The 24,468-nt window shown below is 40.1% G+C and overlaps 1 protein-coding gene across 1 annotated transcript in view; it reads right to left on the bottom strand.

Annotated features, from left to right (window-relative positions):
• The window catches only part of PLPP4 (phospholipid phosphatase 4), a 62,563-nt gene extending 39,241 nt beyond the window's left edge, over positions 1 to 23,322 (bottom strand). Inside the window, exons 1-2 of the mRNA XM_076339139.1 lie at positions 23,206 to 23,322; positions 2,823 to 2,931 (exon numbers count right to left, since the gene is read on the bottom strand). Coding sequence (XP_076195254.1) covers positions 2,823 to 2,931; positions 23,206 to 23,261 — 165 coding nt within the window. The 5' untranslated portion in view covers positions 23,262 to 23,322. The remainder of the gene's footprint in view (positions 1 to 2,822; positions 2,932 to 23,205) is intronic.
• Positions 23,323 to 24,468: the final 1,146 nt, after the last annotated feature.

Here is a 24,468-nt window from a genome sequence, read left to right as displayed (position 1 = left end):
CAAGTGCAAGGTCCTGCACCTGGGTCAGGGCAACCCCCGGTATCAAGACAGGCTGGGGGATGAAGGGATTGAGAGCAGTCCTGCCGAGAAGGACTTGGGGGTACTGGTGGATGAAAAGCTGGACATGAGCCAGCAGTGTGCGCTCGCAGCCCAGAAGGCCAATCGTATCCTGGGCTGCATCCAAAGAAGCGTGGCCAGCAGGTCGAGGGAGGTGATTCTGCCCCTCTACTCTGCTCTGGTGAGACCCCACCTGGAGTACTGTGTCCAGCTCTGGGGCCCTCAGCATAAGAAAGCTGTTGGAGCAGGTCCAGAAGAGGGCCATGAAAATGATCAGGGGGATGGAACACCTCTCCTCTGAAGAAAGGCTGAGAGAGTTGGCGTTATTCAGCCTGGAGAGGAGAAGGCTTCAGCAAGACCTTATTGCAGCCTTTCAATACTTAAAGGGGGCTTATAAAGAAAGATGGGGACAAACAAGCCTGTTGCGCTAGAACAAGGGGGAATGGTTTTAAACTAAAAGAGGGTATATTTAGACTATATATAAGGAAGAAATTTTTTACGCTGAGGGTGGTGAAACACTGGCACAGGTTGCCCAGAGAGGTGGTGGATGCCCCATCCCTGGAAACCTTCAAGGTCAGGTTGGACGGGGCTCTGAGCAACCTGATCTAGTTGAAGATGTCCCTGCTCATTGCAGGGGGGTTAGACTAGATGACCTTTAGAGGTCCCTTCCAACCCAAACTATTCTATGATTCTATGAATTTGGACTATGGTTGATGATTCACTGTAAATGTGCCAGTTATCCAAAAAGCATCCTACTTTGTGCAGTGTCTGTATACTGCAGTCTGTCCTCACAGAGCAGGTATTTTTTTACTTTCTCCAGAGAGACATACCAGTTTCTCACAAGCACAATACCAGGGAATTTTTCATTAGTAGCCTGCCATGGAAACTATGATTTTGTTCCCAGCTGGTCCTTCCATCATCCCTTCTGTCTCAGACCTTCAACTGCAGAGGTAAAAGGCAACTTGTAGGCAAGGTAGTCCATTTATGCTTCTTGCTGGTTCCAGTCTAAGTTAATCAATTCCTTTCTGGAATCTACAAACCTCTTCACAATCACGTGTTCAAAAACAAATCAAGGTCTTTCAAAAGCATTTATTCTCTTGAAGAAAAGTGAAAATGACTGTTTTTTTTTTAAACAAGGCGCTAATTAAGCTATATGTGGCACAAGGGGCGCCAGGGCTTAAGTAAGGTTATGCTATCTTTACTGATGCTCTCTCTAGCCTCAGCAATAGTGTAATTTCTGCTTTCAGAGACAAAGAGTGAAATAAAAATGGTTAAAGCAAAACCTAGAATTATTAGTTTCATTCTAAAAAGTAAGGAGTGCCACCAGGAAAGAAAAGAAGAAAGATTTTTGCATTCCATTGTTGAAGAACATGTAGAAATATAGCCAGGCTGACAGGCTTATAGTGGTGGTTTAATGGAGATAGAAATCTTTTGAACAAGCAAGAGCAGCAGAAAATATCAACAAAGAATAGAATTCAAGTGGCACCTTGTTCCAAACCTTTCACAATCAATCTTCAGAAATCTGGTAAAACTGCAGATTTCCTCATACTTCACAAGCATATGGATTTTTGAGGGAGATGAACTATTCATGTTTGCAGTACTTTGCTGTTCCTTACACAAAAGCACTAGCTGGAAGGTGTTTTTTATTCTGCAGCAAAATGCACGTATAAAGAAAGTTTGGCTTGCTGAAGACTCCTTTTTCTTTATTTTGCAAAAAGATTCTGTATGGCTCATATCCATAACAGATTTGGCAACAGCCTAATGAGCAATACTCTCCTCAGATGCATCTCAGTAATGTTTTCTTTTCAGCAGTGAAATATTCCAACATTGCTTTGTTTTTGTGAAACATGGACAAAATCTCTCTCATTCATTATTCATCCTGGCAAGCCAGAGATATGCTTCACTGAAGACACATGAAAAGATGCTTTGGTGTAAGCGTACTAGGATCTGACCTCATCTGCCATGCCCATTCCTGCAAAATCCACACTTTGATTGATGAAGCTTTTGCAAAGACTGACCTACTTGTTTCGAAAGCCTGAACTATACCCGTAATTTCTTAGCATTTCTGTAGTAGTCTATCTTACTGTACTCTTGTAGTTATATGTGTAGATTATAATGATTGTTAATCATTGCTAGTGAAGGTTATCAAAAAGATGAATTTTGATAACCAGACAAACCACCAAAATCAGACAGCCAGTCTGCATGTCAACATGAGTTGGGCTGGGGAGAGTCAGAAGAACGGTGCCAGCAGAGCAGCTCTGTGATATATTAAGTATGCTCCCAATGACCTTAGGATTGTTGGCAGAAGCTGAAACAAAGGTTTTGTCTCCATTAAAAAAAAAAACCCACCACCAAAAAGTATTTGGAGGCAAATATCTCAGAGCCTAACATGCCTAGAACAAATCGGATTTCAAAATTTAAGCACTTAACCTAATAAGAGCATGGCAAGGTCTTGTCAGGTCACCCAACCAGCTAATTCAAAAAGCTTCTCTAATCATTTCTCTAGCATCCCTCTAACTTAACACTTGCTTAAATCTTAAACTGTAAAATCAACATTCCTAAATTCAGTCACCTGGTAATGCTGCTTTTTAGAAACTCCCCACGATTTCCTACATTTTGCCATGTTGGACATTTCTGGTTTGGAAAACAATTGTCGTTAGAATAAAAGGAACATCCTATACTTCTGACAGGTTTCCTACTGCTTATCAAATGAAAATGTACTTAGTTTACAGCCATCAAATGACCAATAAAACTTTAGTACTTACAAACATAAGACGCGTAGGTATGTTGTCTGATTGCACCAAAGGATTTTTATACAGCCAGATCTCTTCTGGCTGGATAACCCGCTGGAATGGATCCAAAAATTCTGTAAAACTGAAAATAACAATTAAAGATTTTTTTTTTTCCCCCACAATTTGAAATGATCACCAAAAACCCCAGAAGAGTCCTGCTGATTTAAAACTTCCCCCAAAGTTAATTATGGTATAGCATGCATGAATTATCCTTATAATACATTGCTATCCTACCTCACTGCTTTTTAGTAATACAATCTTCATAAATATACACCTAGGAAAATGATTTTTAAAAGTCTATATTCTACAACTTTATAAAAGTTCCATGAACTTTACTGTGGAGAATAAATAGTAATTTTATTTTTTGTGGGAAAAGTGTGCAAAGAATATTGTGGGATTAGAAAAATCACATGTAGCAGATGTTTTACACTGAAGAAATTATATACCAGGTATCAAATACGAAATGTGTCTTTCAAACGTCAAGATCCAGACTTTGAAGTATGACAGTTGTATTTGCAGGATCACAAAGCAAGGAGAAAGAAGCAGCCCAGACAATTCCTTCTACTGATAGAAAGAACAGGTAACTTCAGAGAATATCTCCAAAAGAGACTTACTCCTAAAACAGTATTGGGCTCGTAGAAACACATTTTTTCTTTTTTCAGATTCTCAGTATTTTGATTTGCTATCAAGCTTAAGAAGAATCTAGCTGTACCAGAAACGTCTCATTCTACCAAAACTGACTGTTCTAATTTCATTCTCATGTCATTTAGCTCTCTTCAAACAAACAAACAAACAAACAAAACCAACCAACCAAACAAAAAAACCTCACAGTTTTGTAATTATGTTATTTTGAAATGAAGACCATCAAAATAAATTGTTGAGGTTACATTGTTATACAGGAAGTAAATTATTTGTGCAGGTATCTTTTGTCCAGCACTAAAAGAGGAAGCAGGAATTGTGATCTTTGACTTCAGTCAGAAGTTTCAAAAGCTTTTCAGGACTACATAAATCGCCCCTCTTCATTTACACCATACTCTTTTTCCCACAAAGTCCTTCACTGTCCTTTAACTCTTCTTAGCTTTGAAGTCATATCAGACTTCCTGGGAAGTTTTGCCTTTACATTACTCACTTCCAGGCTAGTTTACCAGGAGTGAAAGAATGGCTGCCCAGAGAAGACACAGGGACCAGTTTTATGCAGGTTGGTCTTACCCAATAAGCCCATGGAGCCAGAACACAGAGGTGTAGTGGCCCAAAGCTTTTTTTACTGTAAATTTCCCAAAGCCAAGGGCTTTAAACCCCTCCAAAATCAGGTTTTATACAAGTAACAGTTATAACAATTGACTCTGTAAATAGAAAAAGCTCAAAGCAATTTGTAAAGCAGAGTAAAATTAAACCATATATATGCAACTCCCCCCTGTGAAGACGAGTCCTCAAATCTAGCCAGGTTAGCAATTTCCTAAACAACAGCAAGCCTTATCCAGTCTTCCGGGTCTTAGGAAATCCTTCTTTCTATCCCTTCTGAGGATTGACCAGCTGTTCTTTGTCTTCTCACTGTAGCCTACGATCTCTGCATTAGCTAGTCTCCCACATCCCCAGCACACACTACTACTGACCCCCTTTACTTCAGCACACTCAGACTCCCACTAGACAGAAGGTAGCAAACTCTCTGTCTGCTCCAAAGAGCCCAACCGACCTCTTCTTCCTAAAGGAAAATAACAAAATCTGAGGATCAAACAAGTCAAACACAGTCTTGCCACTTGTACCAATGGTTATGTTTCCCTCGCTGACCTACACGAACAACTACATTCTTCTGGAAAGTTAAGGAGCCTAGTATTGCAAGGAGAATATTTACTATTATATTCAGCTTCTTCAAATCCAGAGTCTGACCTTGCTCTCCAAAGAAGGTGCAAGGTGAATTTCAGAAGTATCAAAACACTTTGTTTCAGTGTTTTCAAAATGAAAACTTAAATCTTTTTTAAGTTTAAAAAACAATGGCTTGTGCAAGACATGAAAGAGGGAAACATTTCTAAAGAAGACCATTTCCAGGAAATAAAACACCTTATATACGAAAAATTCATTTTACAATTTTTCTCTTCAACTAGAAGAGATTTCTAGTTGATTGATTTCTAGACAATGCAAGCAACTTTGTTTCCAAATTTCAACTGAGAGTCCTAAAGTATATTATTTTTACTTTCAGTCTTTAAAGATATTGACAGCAGCTAGAAGCAAGTAACTGCTGGTTGAAAGGGTTCTGTTGCCAAGTAAAGTCACAGGCCTAGGTATGACATCCAACACACATCACTTGGGAGAGTTGAATAGCAAAGTTCACAGCTATATTGCCCAGGACTTAACATTTGTTATGAAGATGTAATACAGGATCTGTGGCCAGGAGGTACTTCACTGCTCTCATCCAAACGTAATTAAATAGGCAAGCACATGCATGTCTGGGCAGACATGAAATTAAAAAGCCAGCTGAGTTTCAATGACTACACCTTTCAGCCAGTCACATCTTTTCTGACATAATCCCTCAGATATCTGCTGGTCTGATGACTGTTTTGAGGCAGTTCTCAAAGCACTGGGACTGATGGATATGCCAAGGAATGCCTTGAAGCAGAGCCAAGTTCTTCGACATATCCAGACCTTGAAGCATTTCTACTAACTGCAAAAAACAAACAATACACAAACACTTATGCTTCAAGGTCATCACAGTATATCCATGCACCAGTGCACTTTTGGAAAATGTGTCACATTAAACCAGAGATTTAATTAATTTGACATTAAGACATTTGACATTATGAGCAAATGCCAACAGAGTTAAAGGTTTGGGGCTCTTCTTGTTCTTTCGTTTCCTGTCTCCTTGTTATGTAAGAAAACTAAGATTAAAGTATAGTTGTTTAAATCTGAGAAATTAAACAAAAATCAAATTCATAGTTCTCGCAAGAATCATACTATGACACTGCAAACACATGCCAAGTCATAAGATTTAATTCCTTTAAGAGCAAAATAACACATGTGCTAAAGAGATGAAACTACAATAAATAACATACACAGTATCTGATTCCAATTGAGGACTGATTTTCTGATTAGTATATACTCACTATCTTTGAAGTCTTCTAAAGAAAGATTCATTTCAACAAATCTATCAATGACTAATAATTATTATAATTATTTTTTATTTAATAAGAGCAGTTTTGTATCCACTACATATTAAATCTGATTATGTATCCATTTCTTCCTCTGACTTGTGTTCTGAATGTCTTCCAAGAACAGTGTTCAAATATGCTGAAACATAATGCAAAAAAAAAAAAAATTGCTGAAACTGGGTAAAATAATTTCAAAATCACTACTGAAGGAGGAAAAAAAATAGATGTTGAAGGCGGCAGATCTTGTCTGTGTGAACAATACAGAAATACAGAGTAAACAGTTAAGGGAAAGCGACTATATAAAAAGAAATCACTTTTTTTTATCCTCAGAAAAAGCTCAGCTGCTAATTAAATTTTTATGCCAAGACTCATAAGAGAACAATTCTCTTCTTTTTTTGAAGCAGCCCCAATGGGCAACTGGATACGAGGTTTCACTAGCTTGAAGGCAATTCCCTTTGTACTCTATTAAACAATCATGAGGACATACTGGTTTCTAAGCTGCCTGACAGTGATTTATGTTCCTTCATCCTAACCAAAAGTACAGTCTATTACTATTCATAAGCCAGCACAAACTTGTTTAAATGACTAGATGCTATTAGAAATGAATGTAGTCCTTGGAGAATGAAAACTGGTTTCTAGACATTTTCTATTATGGCTGAAAATACAAGCTCAATCATTGAACATCCCCTGGTAGCAGATGGACAACTTAGGAAGCTTACTTCGTACTAGTACATGAAATTTTAGTATTAGCTTTTTGGCCTTACACCTTCTGCATGTTTACATACTCATCCAACATTTTTAACAGTTTAACAAGCAAGAATTTGAACACTTCAGCCTGATAACATATATTTAAGGCATAAAAGAAGTTCCATTAACTTCAAGAGCCTTTAACTGTGACTTTCAAAGCAACCTAAGGGAAACAGGAGCCCTAATTCCATTAAAAACTTCAGTGAGGAACAGGTGCCCAAGTGCCTGAGGTTGCTTTGGACATCCCAACTTACTGCCTACAACACCACACTAAATAAAAATGTTGTTCTTTTCTGAGGACACAAGCACTTCTAGGTTACATTAACTTCATTACCATTTAACAGCATGTAGCCCTTTAGGATAATTTCTATGCAAGCACCACATCACAGACTGATCAAGGTAAAGGTACGCAGTACTTTTGTGATAATATAGACTAATAATTTTTTTTATTAAACCATTCACTGGTAGTGAATGAATCAAACATTGCATAAATATCCTCACAGAGTCTTTGACCTGTACTTCCACTATGGTCTTCATCTCCCATAATTAACAGGAGGGTATTGTTTAGCACCTCACCTTACTGTTTCAAACTCTGCTTACAGTAGCTACCATTCCCTGGCATTCAGCAGCATGAAATCAAGAACCAATGACATTTGGAAGTTGCTAAGATCAGAGAAAGAGCAATAAGCAGTACTGCATTGTCAAAGTTGGTAAGGTAGAAACCTTTAAATGTTAAGAGTAGAAAAGTATGTTCCCAATCTAGCTACAAGAACAGGACAGGAATAGGATAGATGGGCCCAACGTTAGGATTGTATTGTTGTGTCCTGTTAGCATACGATACAAACTACCAGCAATGAAATCATGACTAGCATTCACCTGAGAAGCACCTACTAGTGTTACAAGGACTGCTGCTGGCCAACAGCTCCATTTTCAGAGAGTAACAATATGAAATCACGCAGGAGAAGACACGGGGGCTTTTGTCCTGGCAATCTTGGGGACCTAGATACCTGCTCCACGAGAAGTGTTCACAGCACGCTGGAGGGTTAGAGATTGCTTCTTGGTTTTGAGCATCAACTCAAGGATGTACAAGGGGGGTTTTGTTTGGTTTTTGGGAGGGTTGGGGTTTTTGCCTTCTGCTTTGAAGAATTTCTCTTCTTCATAGATGAAGATAAGGGTTGTCCCAAGTAACAAGTGACAATAACTAAGAAAGGAAAGGACAGAGAAGTACATATGGCTGACAAAGCACTGGAAGAGAATGAACATGAACTTGTGATTGTGATACTCAGTCTTTCATACCAGATACCTAATGACCAACCCTCCTCTTTTCTAAGCATCATCTGTTGATAAGCAGATCTGATCCTAAAATGGCTTTGTATGCAATTCCTCATTTGAGCAAGTAATGAAGAGATAGCAGCAAAGCAACACGTGTTCATGAACCTCTTATAAATCACTTCTGAGAGCTTGTTGAAAAAAAAAGTTTGGCTCTGACTACCATTCCCTGACTGCAGAACTCTGCGCGAGCGAACTCACTGCTGCCTCTCCCACAGAAACAGATTAGCTGTCACTGTGCTATTGGAACTCCATTCTGCACTTTCTTACTGTTTCTTTGAGTATTCCCCAAACCAGGTTTCAAATCTAGTAGTAAAAGCTTTTATAGTGTACCTGCCATGTTAAATTGTGCAATCAGATGTCCTGACACTAAAACTGCATAGTCGTGAGCAACATCAGTGAAGCTGAAGTTAGTAGGGCTCTGTATAGGTTGGCCTAATTACAGGGTATATACACAATACATAACTCAGCAAGAGATTCTCACACAACTGATTCGCAGCCCCAATGTTTTGAATGAAGAGCCATAAAATGGAACACATCATAGGGCACAACAGCTGTGGAGATAAGAAAATTGTATTCTGAAGGACAGAATTTGCTTTTCCAACAAGTGACGTAGGCTAAACAGAAAGAGCCCAGTGTTTACATTGGCTGGGTACATTGCATTGAACACTGCTTATTCACATTGCCTTTGCTCACATTTGAATCCAAGACTTCAACTTATCCATTCTGAAACATACTAATAGTGAGAAAAGCATTCATGTCATGTTATTTGATACACCGGGAGAGAATAACTTACTGTCATGCCATGAGGAAAACCTGGTCTTGTTTATTCCCTATAGGTAATATTAAGGAAAAAATATAAAACTTTTTAGTGGTTATTTTAGGAACTCCTGCAAAGACAGACAAAATATGAAAAGCTTGAAATGGTCTGTGGCTGGAATGTAAAATTAACAGAACTGAAGCAGACAGGATAGTGATGAGGTGAGATAAGAAACAATGCCTGTGGTTTATCACCATCATTCTGCTCACCACGTGAATGTTGGAGGAGATCAGTTTCTGAAATGCTGCTGTCTATGCATATTATGGTGATGAGATAGCTTTGTGTTAGCTCAGAGGTTAGCATAAGGAAAGAGATCTGAGCCATTTAATTTCGGAAATCCACAGTTCCTCAGCCATCAAGAAGGGAATTATGTATTGGGGTACAAAAAATATGACCAAGGCCCAATTATTAACGATGAACTGCAATTTCACCAAGGAAGAAGCTGACATGAATTAAAAATATAACTTCAATAATATAAACTCTAGTTTTGATAGAAAGAGAAACTTTCCCTATAGTTAAGGCACAACACTGGTTATCAAGAGATTTGATGTTTTCTGCCACCGTTTTACAATGCAAGGTAGGGCAATTCATTCCAGCAAGAAGTGTCAATATCAGTATCAAAGCAAGACTCCTAATGCTGTAGTTTGCTCATTAACTGGACTGGTATTCACATATGCCAAGTGTGCACTGCTGACAAGCATTTAAGTAGGAAAGCAACAGCTTCAGGTTCTCCACGGAAATCAAAAGTAAAGAGTTAAATTCTAAAATATATTAGAATTTATATTGCAGTAAATATTGATTGCATAAGAAGCATGTACATGAGAACAGAAATTAATGTTTTATTGGTTCTTCATAGGCTTTGATGGAAACGTTATTATAACCATCATCTTGTAACTGCACTAAAACCAATTCATTAAGTAATTTATATTTGCACTAAGAGATACAGAATCAGCTGTATCAATAAATTATCTCTACCTTTTTAACAGCTAAAAAGTTTTATTTCCCAATACAATGCCATGCAGTGTATACACCCACCACTTCTGATTAACAATCTATAATCCTAATATGGAGCTTTAATGGGTTTGAGTGTCCTGCAGGATACAGGGTAGTTAATATTCACCAGGAACACCCTACAAAGATAATTCAGAAGTTTTTATTGCTACAGAAATTAGAAGATCTGATGCCTCTCTTCATTTGCAGTAACCTTCTGTTTGTAGGCAAGTATTTATGAAGACTCAGAGGAGTACTGGCAGAAAGTAAATGGTAAGAAAAATGTTGCAAGAGGCTTTTTTATTTCAGTCCCTATTCAGTGCCCAATACAGCTCTGGGAATACTGCGAGTTGATAGCATTTTTTAGATTTCTGTACTTTTGAGAAGCTAGAAACAAAGCCTTTGTCCTGGTTTCATCAGGGATAGAGTTAATTTTCTTCCTAGTAGCTGGTACAGTGCTGTGTTTTGGATTTAGGATGAGAATAATGTCGATAACACACCGATGTTTTAGTTGTTGCTAAGTAGTGCTTACGCTAGTCAAGGACTTTTCAGCTTCCATGCTCTGCCGACTGAGAAGGCTGGAGGTGCACGAGAAGCTGGGAAGGGGCACAGCCAGGACAGCTGACCCCAACTGGCCAAAGGGACATTCCATACCATGTGACGTCCTGCTCAGTACATAAACTGGGGGAAAGCTGGCCGGGGGGGCCGCTGCTCGGGGACTGGCTGGGCATTGGTCGGTGGGTGGTGAGCAATTGCATTGTGCATCACTTGCTTTGTATATTCTTTTATTATTATTGTTATTATTACTATTTTATTTTAATTATTAAACTGTTTTTATCTCAACCCACAAGTTTTCCCACTTCTACTCTTCCGATTCTCTCCCCCATCCCACCGGGGGAAGGGGGGAGTGAGCGAGGGGCTGTGTGGTGCTCAGTTGCCGACTAAGGTTAAACTACGACAGCCTTCATACCACTTCGCAATAACATTTGATATTCTAATCTGAATGTATACAGCTTTCCCCACTTTTAATTCTGTGGGTGCACTTTTATGTAGGGAGGAGCCAAAAGTCAATGGAATTAAATCCTGGGACTGTTAAGGACAAAGGGCAGGGCAATTTTTTGTGTTTTTTTTTTTTTTTATTTAATGTCACTGGCAAGTCAAGAACTGGTTCTCAAGGGTAGGTTTGGCTTCAGATGAGTCAGTATCACTTGATGTAAAAGATTTCTAAATATTTTAAATCAGCTAGCAATTGCAGTGTTACATTTAATTAGCACATATGCCCACATTAGCCCTTCAGATATATAAGAAATCATTTTGATTAAGAAAGGATTGAAAATAAATTCTGATGCAGTTTTAAAAATATATATATTACCATGGCTGTCATATTTCCCAGATGTGCTGAAAAAGGAGAGTTTCCGGTATTTTTCTTCAGTCTTACTAGCAGGTTTCCTAGATTTGCATCATACATGCACTGATTTAACAGATATACATCTAGGTGTGACTTCTTCCAAAGATGAATGGCCACCCTGTTTACTCTCCTCCTCGCAGCTAGCATTGCACCCCAGTCAGGGTGAGCTCTACTATTACTGGGCAACAAAGCCAACCATGCTGCGAGACAGGTTCTTCAACCAGAATGTGTCTAACTAGATGATGTATTCTGTGCCAATCAGTGTCTCTGAATGATTATTGAGACACTGGACCCTTCTCTGATACAGCATCTGCGTCTGTATTTATAAAGGCTTCATCAGCTGTACCTGAGATTAGGTTCAAGTCTGCTACAGCACGTGACTTGAGCCACATGTACCCATACTGAATATATGGACAGAAACAGGTTAAAACCAGAGCCAACCCCTCTGCTCAAATTTTCTCTTCCTTGCTTGGTCCACATTCAAGAAACAGTATGAATTAAATGAATCAGCAAGGAGGCAACAGCTGGGGAGTCTGGGCTCAGTTAAAAGCTCAGATCTTGAACTAACAACAGTATAGATTCACAACAGGAGTCCTGCAGCTTATGAAATAATACATAAATTATAAGTAAATGTTCTTAGAATACCTAATACGAAATAGTGAACAAGCAATCTTTTCACAGTGCTGAAAAAAAAGAGAATAGCCTGGAGTTTTAGAACCTAATGTTGATTTCCTTAGTACCTAAATTATACCTCTACTTCTTTCTCAATCCCTGGCATTTGAACTCTCTCTGGGTAAACGATTTCCTTCCTGTGATATTATTTCAGTCATATTAAACCTAAGAGGAAAGGGAAAGGATTATCTGAGCATGCACAAACAGCACAAGAACAAGCAATAAACACAGCCAGTCGGTTGTTCTTGTGCACCTGAAAGAATCCAAGAACTTCCAACCCATACATTGTCCTTGCTCATGGGCTGAGCACTTTGAAAGCAGGTGGTGCTAAATATTGCTGAGTATCATTATTGCCAGTATGAAGCAACTGAATCTAGAAAACTCCCATTCAATGGCAATAAAAATGGGTATCCAGGAATTAAACGACTTAACTACCTTAGATACAACCTTTTCACCATCATTTCTTCCTTGCAGAAGTGTAATACTTGGAAATGAGAAAAGTGGAAGGAAGAAAGAGGGAACAGCTGGTCACGCTGCATTGCAGCTTCGAACAGAAGAGCAGGAGACAAGAGTGTCTATACTGAAACAGGAAAAAACCACTGTGAAATGAGTCAAATTGACATATTTTGGCTGGTTTTATATTTTTAAAACTTTCTTTGACCTAATATTGAAAGTGATCTTTGCATCTTTTGCTTTCTGGTAAGCAGAATATAAAATGAACTGTTCCAAAACAAAAACATACTTGTTTTGGCATTTAGCTGCTCCTGAGGTGAAGAAGCAGTTCAGTTCTTCTGATCCCTGCTCCCATGGAGCAGTGGTGCACTGCAAGTACAAGGCAAGCAGGTCAGAGCTGCTACTTATTATTTCAATGTACAATACTTAAGGCAATCCAGTACACCTGCACTACTGTAACAGAGATAATCAACAGTGGTAGTCTTACAGAAATAACAGACACCAACAAAGTGAAAACTATTGGCTACTGGTTTTATTGCATTATCTCTCATTTTAGTTAATAAAAAGCATGATTTATGGTATTAGTTGTTGCCTCTGTGCTCTGTTTTTATTAAATATACCGTATGATGTAAGCTATTTCACAAAAGCCATTTCAATGTGTGTGCGTTTTGGAGGAGGGAGTAGAGAGAAAGGAAATCATCAGTATATGAACATGGATGTAGCCATTAGAAGTTCCAAAGCTGGCAGTTGTGCATTATTCTAAAGTGAAAAACAGAATTCATATTACAGGCTTAAATCACCTAAGCACATAACTGAATAATGAACCAAAACACACTACAGACAGTCAAAATTTTGCTTTTGAGGTTTTTTAATGCTTGTTTTTATTACATCTGTAATAACAGCCAACATATTTGGTTGTTTTCAGCCAAACAACTCTCAACAATTCCTTGGACAACTATCCTCGCTTCATAGCAATTTGATAGAGCTGAGCAGTCTGATAAAGTTTCTTCTGTTTTCATACCTGTGTGCCACACTCCTATTGACTACAAGTTTGGACCTGAAATGGAAGTCAGGGGTTAAACTCACAAAGATGCTGAGTTTCTCTTAGCGACCAAAGCTTTCCCTCTCAGTTATTTCTGTCCCTCCATCACTCCTTCTCCAAAATTCCCTTTGTAACTCACTGTTACGTCAGTGATTCTCACACCTGTCCCTCGTGCGATAGCTCTTTAAGATCTTGCTTGGAACAAGGTTTAATCAGTTGGAAGTGACAGCTTGGCCCTAGCAGCTTATTCAGGAGCAATCTCTGAAACACCCTAATACATTCCTCCATGCTGCAGGATCTTGTCTCCGTTCAGCCACTGACCCCCACCCAATCTCTTCAAAAGCCCCATATCAAAAACCTACCACTTTTACACAAGAAATTTTCTTTCTCACTCACCCAGCTTTTCACCAGAACATGAATTTTATTAATATGAACACGACTTGATAATTTGCTGCCAAGTTATTTTTAGTCTAGAGTATGTTTATTATATGAATGTTTATGATTTGTATCCCATTCGCTATGCACCACATATGATGGATAGACAGAGACATGACCTTGAAAGAGGACCTGTATGGCAGTGAAGCCTATCCCCACATAATGCTGTACCTGAGGGGTATAGGCTGAATAAAAATGAGGATTAAGTAGTATCAAACAAATTGTCCACAACTAGACCTAAGTGCCAAAACACATTCTCAGACAGTTTCTTCAGACCAAAAACTCATGAGTTGGTAAGGAAGTGAGAGAGGGAAGAAATACTATGGACCAATCTAGAAGACTCGATCAAGAGTTTCTTCATGTGAAATTAAAACAGTTTTTGGTCAAGCAGGAACATATCATTTTAACCTGAACTGAAATATTTTGTTTGGGCATCTATTAAACTCATTTTAATCTTAATAAAAAATACTTTTAAAAATGCAAATTGTAAAATAAAACACTTTTTTGGTCAAGTTATTCACTAAATGTAATACAAATTTACAAGTTATTTTGTTCCAGTTTTTCCTTCACAGTTGCTGTATGCAATGACTTCACTATTCTCTGGGGAAAAAAAAGAGACCTGCCTAATGATATTCACAATCAAATCCAACTATATTAAAATCACTCAATCCAAAAACACTTGTGTGAATAACTACATGTTCCAGAGCATTAATAATGATTAAAAAAAAAGAAGATATAAAGATATAGTAATGGGGAATAGGAACAACACTTTTAGCACTTTGTAGTGCTCACTAAAGTCCAATAGCAATAGTTACACTCCTGTAAAGCACCTTGGACACTAGATGAATGAAATTATTAATGGCCTCTCTGCAGGCTATGAGAGTACAGTCAGGCTATTAGATCTGCTCTCCCATTAGTGAAAATTGGCAGCTAATGAAAATATAACACTTTATATCAAATGATACTCTCCTCCGTTGTTTTCGATTTGCAAGGCTTCATAACACTTGGCAGGGTGCCACAAATCCTTCAAAGCTGAAATAATTCTGAGCTAACATTTACACGTCCATTATAAATTCTAAAGAAGTAATAAAACTTTTCACTCAAAATAGAGTAAAATGGTGAACTGCAAGATTGCAGAGTGAAACATTTCACCTAATCTAGGATTTCATTTTTCCCACAATCTCGTCAATGCAGAATATTTAGAATATAGTATCTGGCATGGCAATGCCCTCCAGCCAGAGGGATCATCGGCTTCTGCTCAGCCTTTGCTAAAGTATTCTCCAAGTAACTACAAATTGTTAATGCTGTTTCCTTTTCTGCCCATCATCATGAGCCAAAAATCTCTTACAAGGGATTTTGCTGTAATGTCTTTCAACTTTTCCCCACACACTGGGACACTCTCAGACAGTATAAACCTCAGTCCGCTAAGTTGATTCGTGTGAGCTTACGAGGCCACCTAGTCTGTCTCCTTGCAGCCATGCAGCAAAGCAAAACTTTACATAAAATACTCCCAAGATACTTTAGTGTAACTTGCTTTTTAAAATTTCCATTGGTGGAGATCCTATATAAGCCTCAGGCAAACTATCACAGCGTTCAGAAGTCCTTACAATTAGGTTGTATTTCCCCACGCTCAGCCTAAGTTTCCCTTGCTACAAGTTTAAAAATCTTTCCTTTCTGTACAGTTCCCGAAGGACATGAAAAGCAGTTTGCCTTCTTCATACATCTTTACAGCAGCTGCTTACATGTGAAGATTACTGCCATGTCTCCTCAGATTTCTAGAATAAACAGCTCAATTATTTCTGTCTTTTCTCAGAAAAGGTGTTTTCTATACCCCTCTTACCATCTTTCTCAGTCCTCCTCAATTCTCTGAAATTCACCTGCATACGTAATCTTAACCAGCCACTTACTATGAAAACACCAGTTGTAAACCCTGTTACTCTAGCCTACGGTAAAATAATTCACACTTATTGCATTTTATCTATATGCAATTTTAATTAAAATTCAGTGGTATTTTAACAAGGAAAATATTTAGCCACTTGGCTAGTAAAAGCTAAAAATGTTTTGTAATGCAGAGAAATAAACAAATACAATACACAGTGACTGTCGCAATCTAATTTACAACAAAGAAACATTCCTAATCTAGTTTTCTGCAGAATCAGATAGATCAGTCACAGTTTCTTGCATAGCAATGACTTGTGGTCCAATGATCACAAATTTACCATTTACAAGGCAAGGGAAAAACATGAAGGGAAAACACCTTAAAATCCATGCAGTTATGAAAAGCTTATTTCAAGTGCCACATCTGATGACAACTTTGTCTCTTCTACGAAGACAATCTAATCGGATCATCTGTAAAGCAGTTATTCTGATTCAGAAACCAGTGAAGCTTTCCTTAATCATCCAAATGAAAATCCCTGATGTTCATCAGTGGATCACAACCAATACTTCAACAAGGGACACATGCATCAGCTTTAGCTTTCTCTCTCTGTCCACCAATCCTCACCAATATGGATGCAGCACTGAAATGTCCCCTGTTCAGTACCAGTACAGTGCTCATTACAGAAAAAACATTATGAGACACACTAAATACAATCCTTAATCCATTTACAGTTTCAGTGATTCTGCCAACTATTTCCAAGCAGTCACTTTTCAAAGTCACCAACAGATTGCGAGACCATAAAGATCTTGGTTTACCATGTCAGGTATGAGCGCACTCTCAGCAGTAAGACCGTACTTTTTATTAAAGTCTTTGCTATAAGAAACACAGTTGTGCAACACCTTGACTGTGCTTAGATCAAAGTATAAAAATCAATTTTTTTAAAGAAAAATTCCCCTTACAGAAACCCTGTCAGTCTTAGTGACATTCTCACTATAAAACATCCTCAATTAGGGTTCGGAGCAAATAAATACAAAGTGCCAAAGTCAGTGAGTAAATAGGATTCAACAAGAAGAGACACAAAGTCACCATTTACTCCTCAAAAATCTGGAACAGATGCTGTGGCATTTACAATAACATGCTAAAAAGCATGTATTCAGCTGCAAGCTTAGCCATGGACATTAGCTGTAAATCCCATCCTATTAACAGGACAATTAAAATTCCTGCCATTAAATCCCCTTTTTTCCTCCCTGGGACTCAGGGAAGACAAATGAAATAAACTTAGTTCTACGATCTAAACGTATTGATACAACAGTCTGTAAAACAGTCTATCTTTTGCACAGACCAAAATCTGCACAAAAAAGAAAGGTACACTTTTTCTTAACTAGCTGTTAGCAAAGTCAGTAAAATCCTACCCTAGTTTCAAAAAATAAAATAAGAAAACAATGGAAACAGAAGCTTCAGCTCAGTGGAATGCCAAGTACCAAGTGTCTCTGTTAGCTTGGTGATATTTCATAGATATTAGGACAGGCACACCGTCGTTTTGTTGCATGCTTCATATTACACTAGGTATAATAGGTATTTATGGCCTTTTGTTTTTACAGTAACCTCTCAAGGACGCAGAGCTGAGCAAAGTTAAAATTCGGGTTACTTTGTGATGTATCAACTGCATTCAGTAAGTTACAGAAGCTCCATGGCATTCTAATTCTTCCATCTCTTCAAAGGTGTAACAGACTCTGCTGAGCACTGGAACAAGTCTGTTGCTTGCCACTGGAGCTTGATCTGAGAACATATGTTCTCAGATCCTAAGCACCAGAGAGGCTAAGGTCTTTTTTATAGCAGGTCTTTCCCTTAACTGTTCATTAACCCTACTCGGTGAACTAGACTTCAACCCGGGCCACAAAACTAAATCTTTCCCTCATTTCAGTATCATCTAAATTATGTTTTACAATACAGTACCCATTTTTAAACAGGTTAGTAATCAAACATGTTGATGCTCTCACTTCTTATTATCATTGCTATTTGTGAAACTAACACTGACAAAGTTCCAAGCATATTCAACGTTCAATGGGTTTGGCTACTGTCCACATAACTCACGACAAAGAATTTATCAACTAAATGAACAAAGGGTGAGAAAAAGAAGTATTACTCTCCCTTTCTTGATGAGAAATTAGGGTACAGAGAAATGAAGTCCAAGACTTTTAAGATCACAAGTCAAAAATCAGGTTCCAAACAAAGTCAGAATCATGGGATACTCAAATTGAGAATGTAGGACACAAAAAGACTGAGAAGCTCATGTGGCCAAATACCTACTTCACTTTGAAACATTCAGCTATAGAGCCTAGGCTTAAAAGGTGCTTTGAAATCTTGGTCCAACTGATTTGTGTAATTTGGCAGCATTTGTGTCAGCATGAGGAAATAAATCTTAATGTCTCAGACTGGCGACTTCTTCTCAATACCGTTTTGCTTATATTACCTACAGATCTCCGACTGCTCATGATTCTCAGCTCAGTCTATCCTCCGAAAATCCGATAGATATGACAGAGAAAAGGCAGGCACAAACTGTGAGAACAGAGTAAAGCGGAACTGCAGCATTGTGGAATTGCCTCAGCTAATTGATTTTCTGCCTGTGTTAACAAGACAATACATAGTATCATTTATGAAGGCAACATATACAGAATATCCAGAAGACCACCACCTATGACAAAGAAAGCTACTTGAAAGAGCTTTTCAGCCTAAATCATTTCATGCATATTCATAACGATTAAAATCTTAATACTGTAAACTTCTAAGAAACAGAACATGCACAGAATCAGCTTTTATTTACTTAAACCAGAGTCTGAACATTGCACACATACACACACGAAAGATGTCAGCATTAGTCAATACTATACACTCACATGTGTGTAATACATACGTATGTTAGCCTGCAGATAGACATTTATTCCCAAGGGAGGCTGCTAATGAGACTATGCTGTAGGGAAGATATCCAATTACTCTGAATGACATTTATATTTTAATCACATCACACTCACTGAAGAGCTGGAGGTTTGATGAAGCAATCCTTGAAAGACTGTCTTTTTAATCAATTAGCTCTAGAAACATCAGTGATATGCTGTTGACAAGTCATTGGGCTAAATATACTACAACACATGCAAATTCTTCTATCTTCCTACCAAGATGATGATGTGGTCTTCTAAAACTTCTGAAACAGATGAAAAAGTTTTCCTTGTAGGAAATAGCAAAATACATACTGTTCTGTTTTAGGTAAGAAACAAAGACATCCCTATAGGCAATTACAGGCTCACTCTGAGCTACCACTCAATGAATTCTTTTTAGGACAGATGAAGAACATTGTTTTAAGGGCATCACTCCTGTGTAAAAATATCAGACTTGCTCACCAATCTCTTTTAAAATTGCCTTAACTGAATAAAACCAAGTCAGTCAAAACAATTTGCTTTCATCAAGCATTCACTAAGTGACAAATGCCACTGTCCACACAGAGCAGATGAAAGACTGGCCACATTTAACATGTTTTAGCATTAATCAGGCATCTTAAGACGCTCCAGGTCATAGGAATAAGTGCAAAATGAAGAAAACAGAGATGCAAGACCCTAATTCAATCATTCTTCAAATTAGTGTTTGATTTTTTCTATAAACAAAGTACATGCTCACAGTTATAATAAACAATAGACCGTTTCTACTTCTGAGACCTTACATGAAAAATTTCACTTTAAAAACATCCAATTCTGTACTCACAGATATTTCTTAATAAATAAAAAACTAGACAAACAAAAATATGAAGTGAGAATTGATTAAAATCAAGGTTTAATTGAAAAATATTCAAAACTGCACAATGTAGTAACAATGTAATGGTCAAATTATGGCGTGAGAATTTTCTTTGCCTAGTAAGTAGCAAACCATCTATGCTCATTAGGATCAGTTCAGCCCAGTCAAAAGGTGTAAGGCTAAATATTTTGAAAACTAAAAATGAATTTGTTAATGTTAAGGAACTGGGAAAAATTGTAGGGCAGAACAGAAATATCACTATTCTCCTTACAGTTTGTAACTTGTGGCTTGAGAGCTATTTTGCTGAAGGTACGCAAAAAACATCTATTTACCTTCCCAGTAAAGTGTGCATCAAGCATGTTTTTGACTGCAAACAGTTGTGTTTGGTTTCTGGTTTGGGTTGTTTGTTTTTTTTTTTTTTTTTTAACTCCTGCTTCTAAATTTCAGGCAGCTGTAGTTCTTCTAATAAATCTCTCCTAACTGATCCTTCCTTCAATAGCAGTAAATCCTGAGGGCTAAAATGCCCTTCAGCACAGATCTTTGTAAATGCACAGAAGCTTGAGTTGCTTAATTTCAATACCTAAACCAGTCTTAATTGCTAAGTGAACACTTAGCAATTGCTAAGAACACAACATCTAGAACTGAGTCAGTTGTTATCATTATCCTCACTGATTGTCTGTTGAATTGGTGTCCAAACCAATACACAACCATCAAAAATGTGTATTACTTAGAATGGTGTACATTTGCATGACAGAAGAGAACTTAAATAACAAGTATACATTTTTGCCTTTGGTGGAATGACTGAAGCTGATAATTATGGCAAGTGGGGGAAAAAAGGTTGCCAGTCTTAAGTATAGAAAATATGGCTGTTGTTGCTGTAAAATACATTCAAATTGGCAATACATTCAAATTCAGCAATCATCAACATAAGTTTTCACACCTCCATTTTTATGAAGTGACATTTATCACCAAGCAAAACTACAACATGGAATATGCACCTTTTTCTTTTGCATTTTATGGTACAAAATATGCCAGTATATTACTCTGAGTTATATTAATCAGTAGGTTGAAGCTAAAAAGACATCTGGGAGGCACAGATGGCTCACGATTGGCAAATAACTATGGAACCATTATCTTCAAGGTCAGATCTCTAACGCTACAAAGGTTGGTAGTGACCCAAAGTCATCAACACCTTTTCAGAATGAACTAATTCTCTTCAGTCCAGTTCCTGGTGGACAAATATCTATGTCGCAGCTGGCATTCACAACAGAGATGATCTCAGACCTAGCCTCAACTCACTGATGTTAATGGCATTCCTTTCCAAGGAAGGTGGGAACCATACAGCCTTTTCATTCCTAGAAATAGCTTCTGCAGTAGAGCTTACATGCTACTGCCTGGATTCCAATCCCAGGGCTTCCAAATTCACCAGTAATTGTTCATACTTGAAGAGATATTTCAATGAACTCAACACTCCGTAAAAATCCTTGCCCTGGCTGCTTACAAAACCACAGAAAACACAGAAGTTCCAAAATATGAGTAACTGCCTCTTCGGAAAAACTGAGAGAAATACTGAACACTATTTCAATAGCAAAAGATTACTTTGGTGTTCAGATTATCTGAATATAAAAGCCATTCTTCTGGTCTAGCTAGAGATTATATTTTTGCAGCCATTACAAACAAAGTGCAGTTCTTCATAAAACTAAACACCAACCTGGATGTAAATTTAGAATACTACATGTTTGGTACTTTTAGATGTCAATGAATGCTCCAAATGACCTCTTACAATGCCAGAATTATTCCCCAAAATTCCAAGAAAGAAGCAGCTGAGCTATGTGAAAATATGAAAAGTGCTTGTGCAGTCATTTGCCATTTGGCATTATGGTGGCTCTATCAAAAGCATTTCCTTTAGCCACCCCTCAGTTGATTTTAGAACCACAGCATAAAGAATAGTGAAAATTACAGAATGTTTTAGAGAGGAAATGAGGACAGAAGACAAGTATAACCTAGAGATTACTACTTATAATTTACATATCATGGTAATAAGCTATATGAAGACATCTCTTACTGCATGGTGTAAGTGATGAATTACACATGCAATCGTAATGAAGGGAAAGGTTCTGATGTAGCATCAGTTTCCAGGGTTTTTGCTCACCCTGTAATTCCATATATTCCAGAAAAGAGTTCTGTTGAAAGGAACAGGTCTGCTTTCAAAGTAAGATGTGACCGAACTGAAAGGTATCAAAGGTACCTTACAGGTTTTTGAAGGTATCAAAGCTTATCCTAAAATGAAGAGGATGACACTTACCAAACACGTTGCAAATCAAAAGATTTGCATCAATATTCAAGAGAAATGAGCACTGAGGAAAAACTCAAATACCAGTAATTGGGCAAGTTATTCATTAACCATGAGAGGTTCAGAAAGGAATCGCATCAAAGCATTCCAGTATCACCAGCTGTAAGTCAGTATGACAGCTTAATAGATGCCCTATACCATTACTGCCCGCACCTGTGACCAACAGGACCCATCGTTAAGTAGACAAACAAGTAAACAGTAGCTGAATCTGGTCTAGTTTCTGTGATACTTCAGAGGGATCACAAAGATTGAGAATACTCATCTTTAAACGTTAAGCAACTGAAATGCAAACTTAAACGAAGACCGTAACTTTTCATTGTTCAAATGCATGGAGAACACAAACTGCCAGAAAGAAGAAACAGGTACAGCCCTGAAAAGAAAGGGGGAAGCCTGCCTGAAGTATACAGAGCAAAATAATACGTAACTGCTTTCTCCTAAAGAAGGCAAAAAGAGCGTTCCTGCAGCGATAGCTGCACATCTTTCAGCAACCAGATTTTCATGACTTTCCCTCCTACATACCAGGGTGCGGATACGCATCTCAAACCCAGCTGCAATACACTACATTTCACGTTCAGCCTGAGGTCCTTCCTCAGCTCCCAGCACCAGCGCTGTAGCCCTCCCGCGAAGGGTGCCTGCCCCGGAGCTCACTCACTGCGGGCTCCCACTGCTGCAAGCCAGCTATTGAGGTGCATTTACAGCCCTGGCAGATGAGACCTTACAGCAAAAGCTATAATCGTTCAAACGAAAACAGAAGCAGGGGTTTTTTTGTTTGGTTGGTTTTTGCACACTTCTCTCACAAACTGTAGTTTCTCCGACAAAAATTTCCCGCAGGTCCTCAGCAAAATCCCAGGGCAGAGAGGGCTCCCCGCTGCTCCTGCAACGACTCACACCCCGGGGAAAAATCGCTCCCGGCACAGCGGGTCCCCCGACCCCCGGACGCGGGAACGGCGGCAGCTCCCTCTCGCTCAGGGCTCCCGAGAGGGCCGGCATCAGCCTGGGGGGCTCCTCCGCCGCGGGGCCCGCCTCGCTGCCGGAGCCCACCGGCGGGTAGCTCTCCGTCAGGGGCTGCGGGGCGGTTAACCGCCGTCAGCCCGCGCTGAGGGCCGGCCAACCCCGCACCCCCCCACCCCGCACTCCCCTGGCCCGGCGATCCGACGCCGCGCTCGGGTGCGAGGAAGGACTCGGGCGCCAGAGCGGCCCCGGGCGCCGGAGGGAAGTTGAGGCAGTCTCGGAGGTACCCGCTGGTGCCGTTCCGGCAGGAGCCGTCCCCCCCTCTCCCGCTGTCCGGCGGGTACTCACACGAAGACCCCAAAGAGCAGGACCCGTATGCCGATCTCGATCGCCAGCTCCCGCATGGTGGGTCCCGGCGGGCTCGGGCAGCCCCGCGGCGCCGCCTCTCATTCCCCGCGCGGGGCGGGGGCACCCGGGGCGAGTCGACCGCCTCACGCCGCCCGCCGGCAGCCCGCCCCGCCGCCCCGAGGGAGGGCGGCCGCGGCGCAGAGCCCCGCGAGGTGCAGCCCGGGCCCCTCCATCCCCCCTCAGCCTCCGCGGCTGCCCGCGCCTCCCGGAGGCGCCGCGTCCCGTCGGCGGCGCGGCCGGGCTGTGTGGGGAGCGGGGAGCGGCGCTGCCGCCAGGCTGACGGGGCCGCTGCCGCGGCGGAGCCGAGCGCCGGCACAGGGGGAGGGTCCCGGTGACTAACGCGGTGTCTCCCCGCGCGGGGGCCGGGGGATCCTGGGGATTTCCCCTCCCCGCCCCCGCGGCGCTGGCGAGCCGCTGCCGCGCCGTCCCGCCCGGCCCCCCGGGGCGCCTCGCCACCCGCCCTGGGTCCCGCCGGCCTGGGGTGGCCCAGGGATGGGTCCCTGGCGTCCTTTGGTGCCGTGTGGGCGCGAAGGGACGTAGAGAGCGCTCCTCCTGTCTCATTTAGTGCAACACGCCACCCATCCTTAGCTGTAAAGAAATTAAGCCATTGCCCGTCAGCGCAAAGGGCTGACATTGTGTCCCCGGGAGCTCCCTCATGGCACAGCCTGCAACATGCTGACTTTCAGACCTGGGTACGGTACAGCTCGGATGAGGAGCTGGGCTGGCATTTCTGTGTTCATCTCTGATTCGTAATGAAAGACTACGCTACCGAAAAGATATAGCAAAAAAAAAAAAAATCGGGGCGTAGCACCGCTGGACACAGATAATAGCAGCTGTTCATAAAGACTTAAACTGCTGGTCGTTTGTGCAACGGGCAATTGCATCCCAGACCACCGATGCTGACACTGAGCTTGGCACATTTATGTAATCTTTCCACAAAGGATTAACAGCGTTTGAATGCTTTCTGCAGTATGTATATAACAGGCTTTCCACCCATTTAGACATTCATGCCATTTTAAACCTTACTTCTTATTGTTAATGCAAATAACCCAGCATGCCACTCCTGCTTCACTTGGTTAGATTCTGCCCAGTATGTAATATTATAGCCTAAATGTGTGTTTAGTTCAGTGTCAGTTCATTCACAGAGCTGGGTCCAGCTCAGCAAATAGGCAGAGGAGGTAGTTATGCAGGACTGCAGATTGC

Source organism: Aptenodytes patagonicus, chromosome 5, assembly GCF_965638725.1.
Source record: "Aptenodytes patagonicus chromosome 5, bAptPat1.pri.cur, whole genome shotgun sequence".
NCBI lineage: Eukaryota > Metazoa > Chordata > Aves > Sphenisciformes > Spheniscidae > Aptenodytes > Aptenodytes patagonicus.
This window is presented reverse-complemented; position numbering and strand designations above follow the sequence as displayed.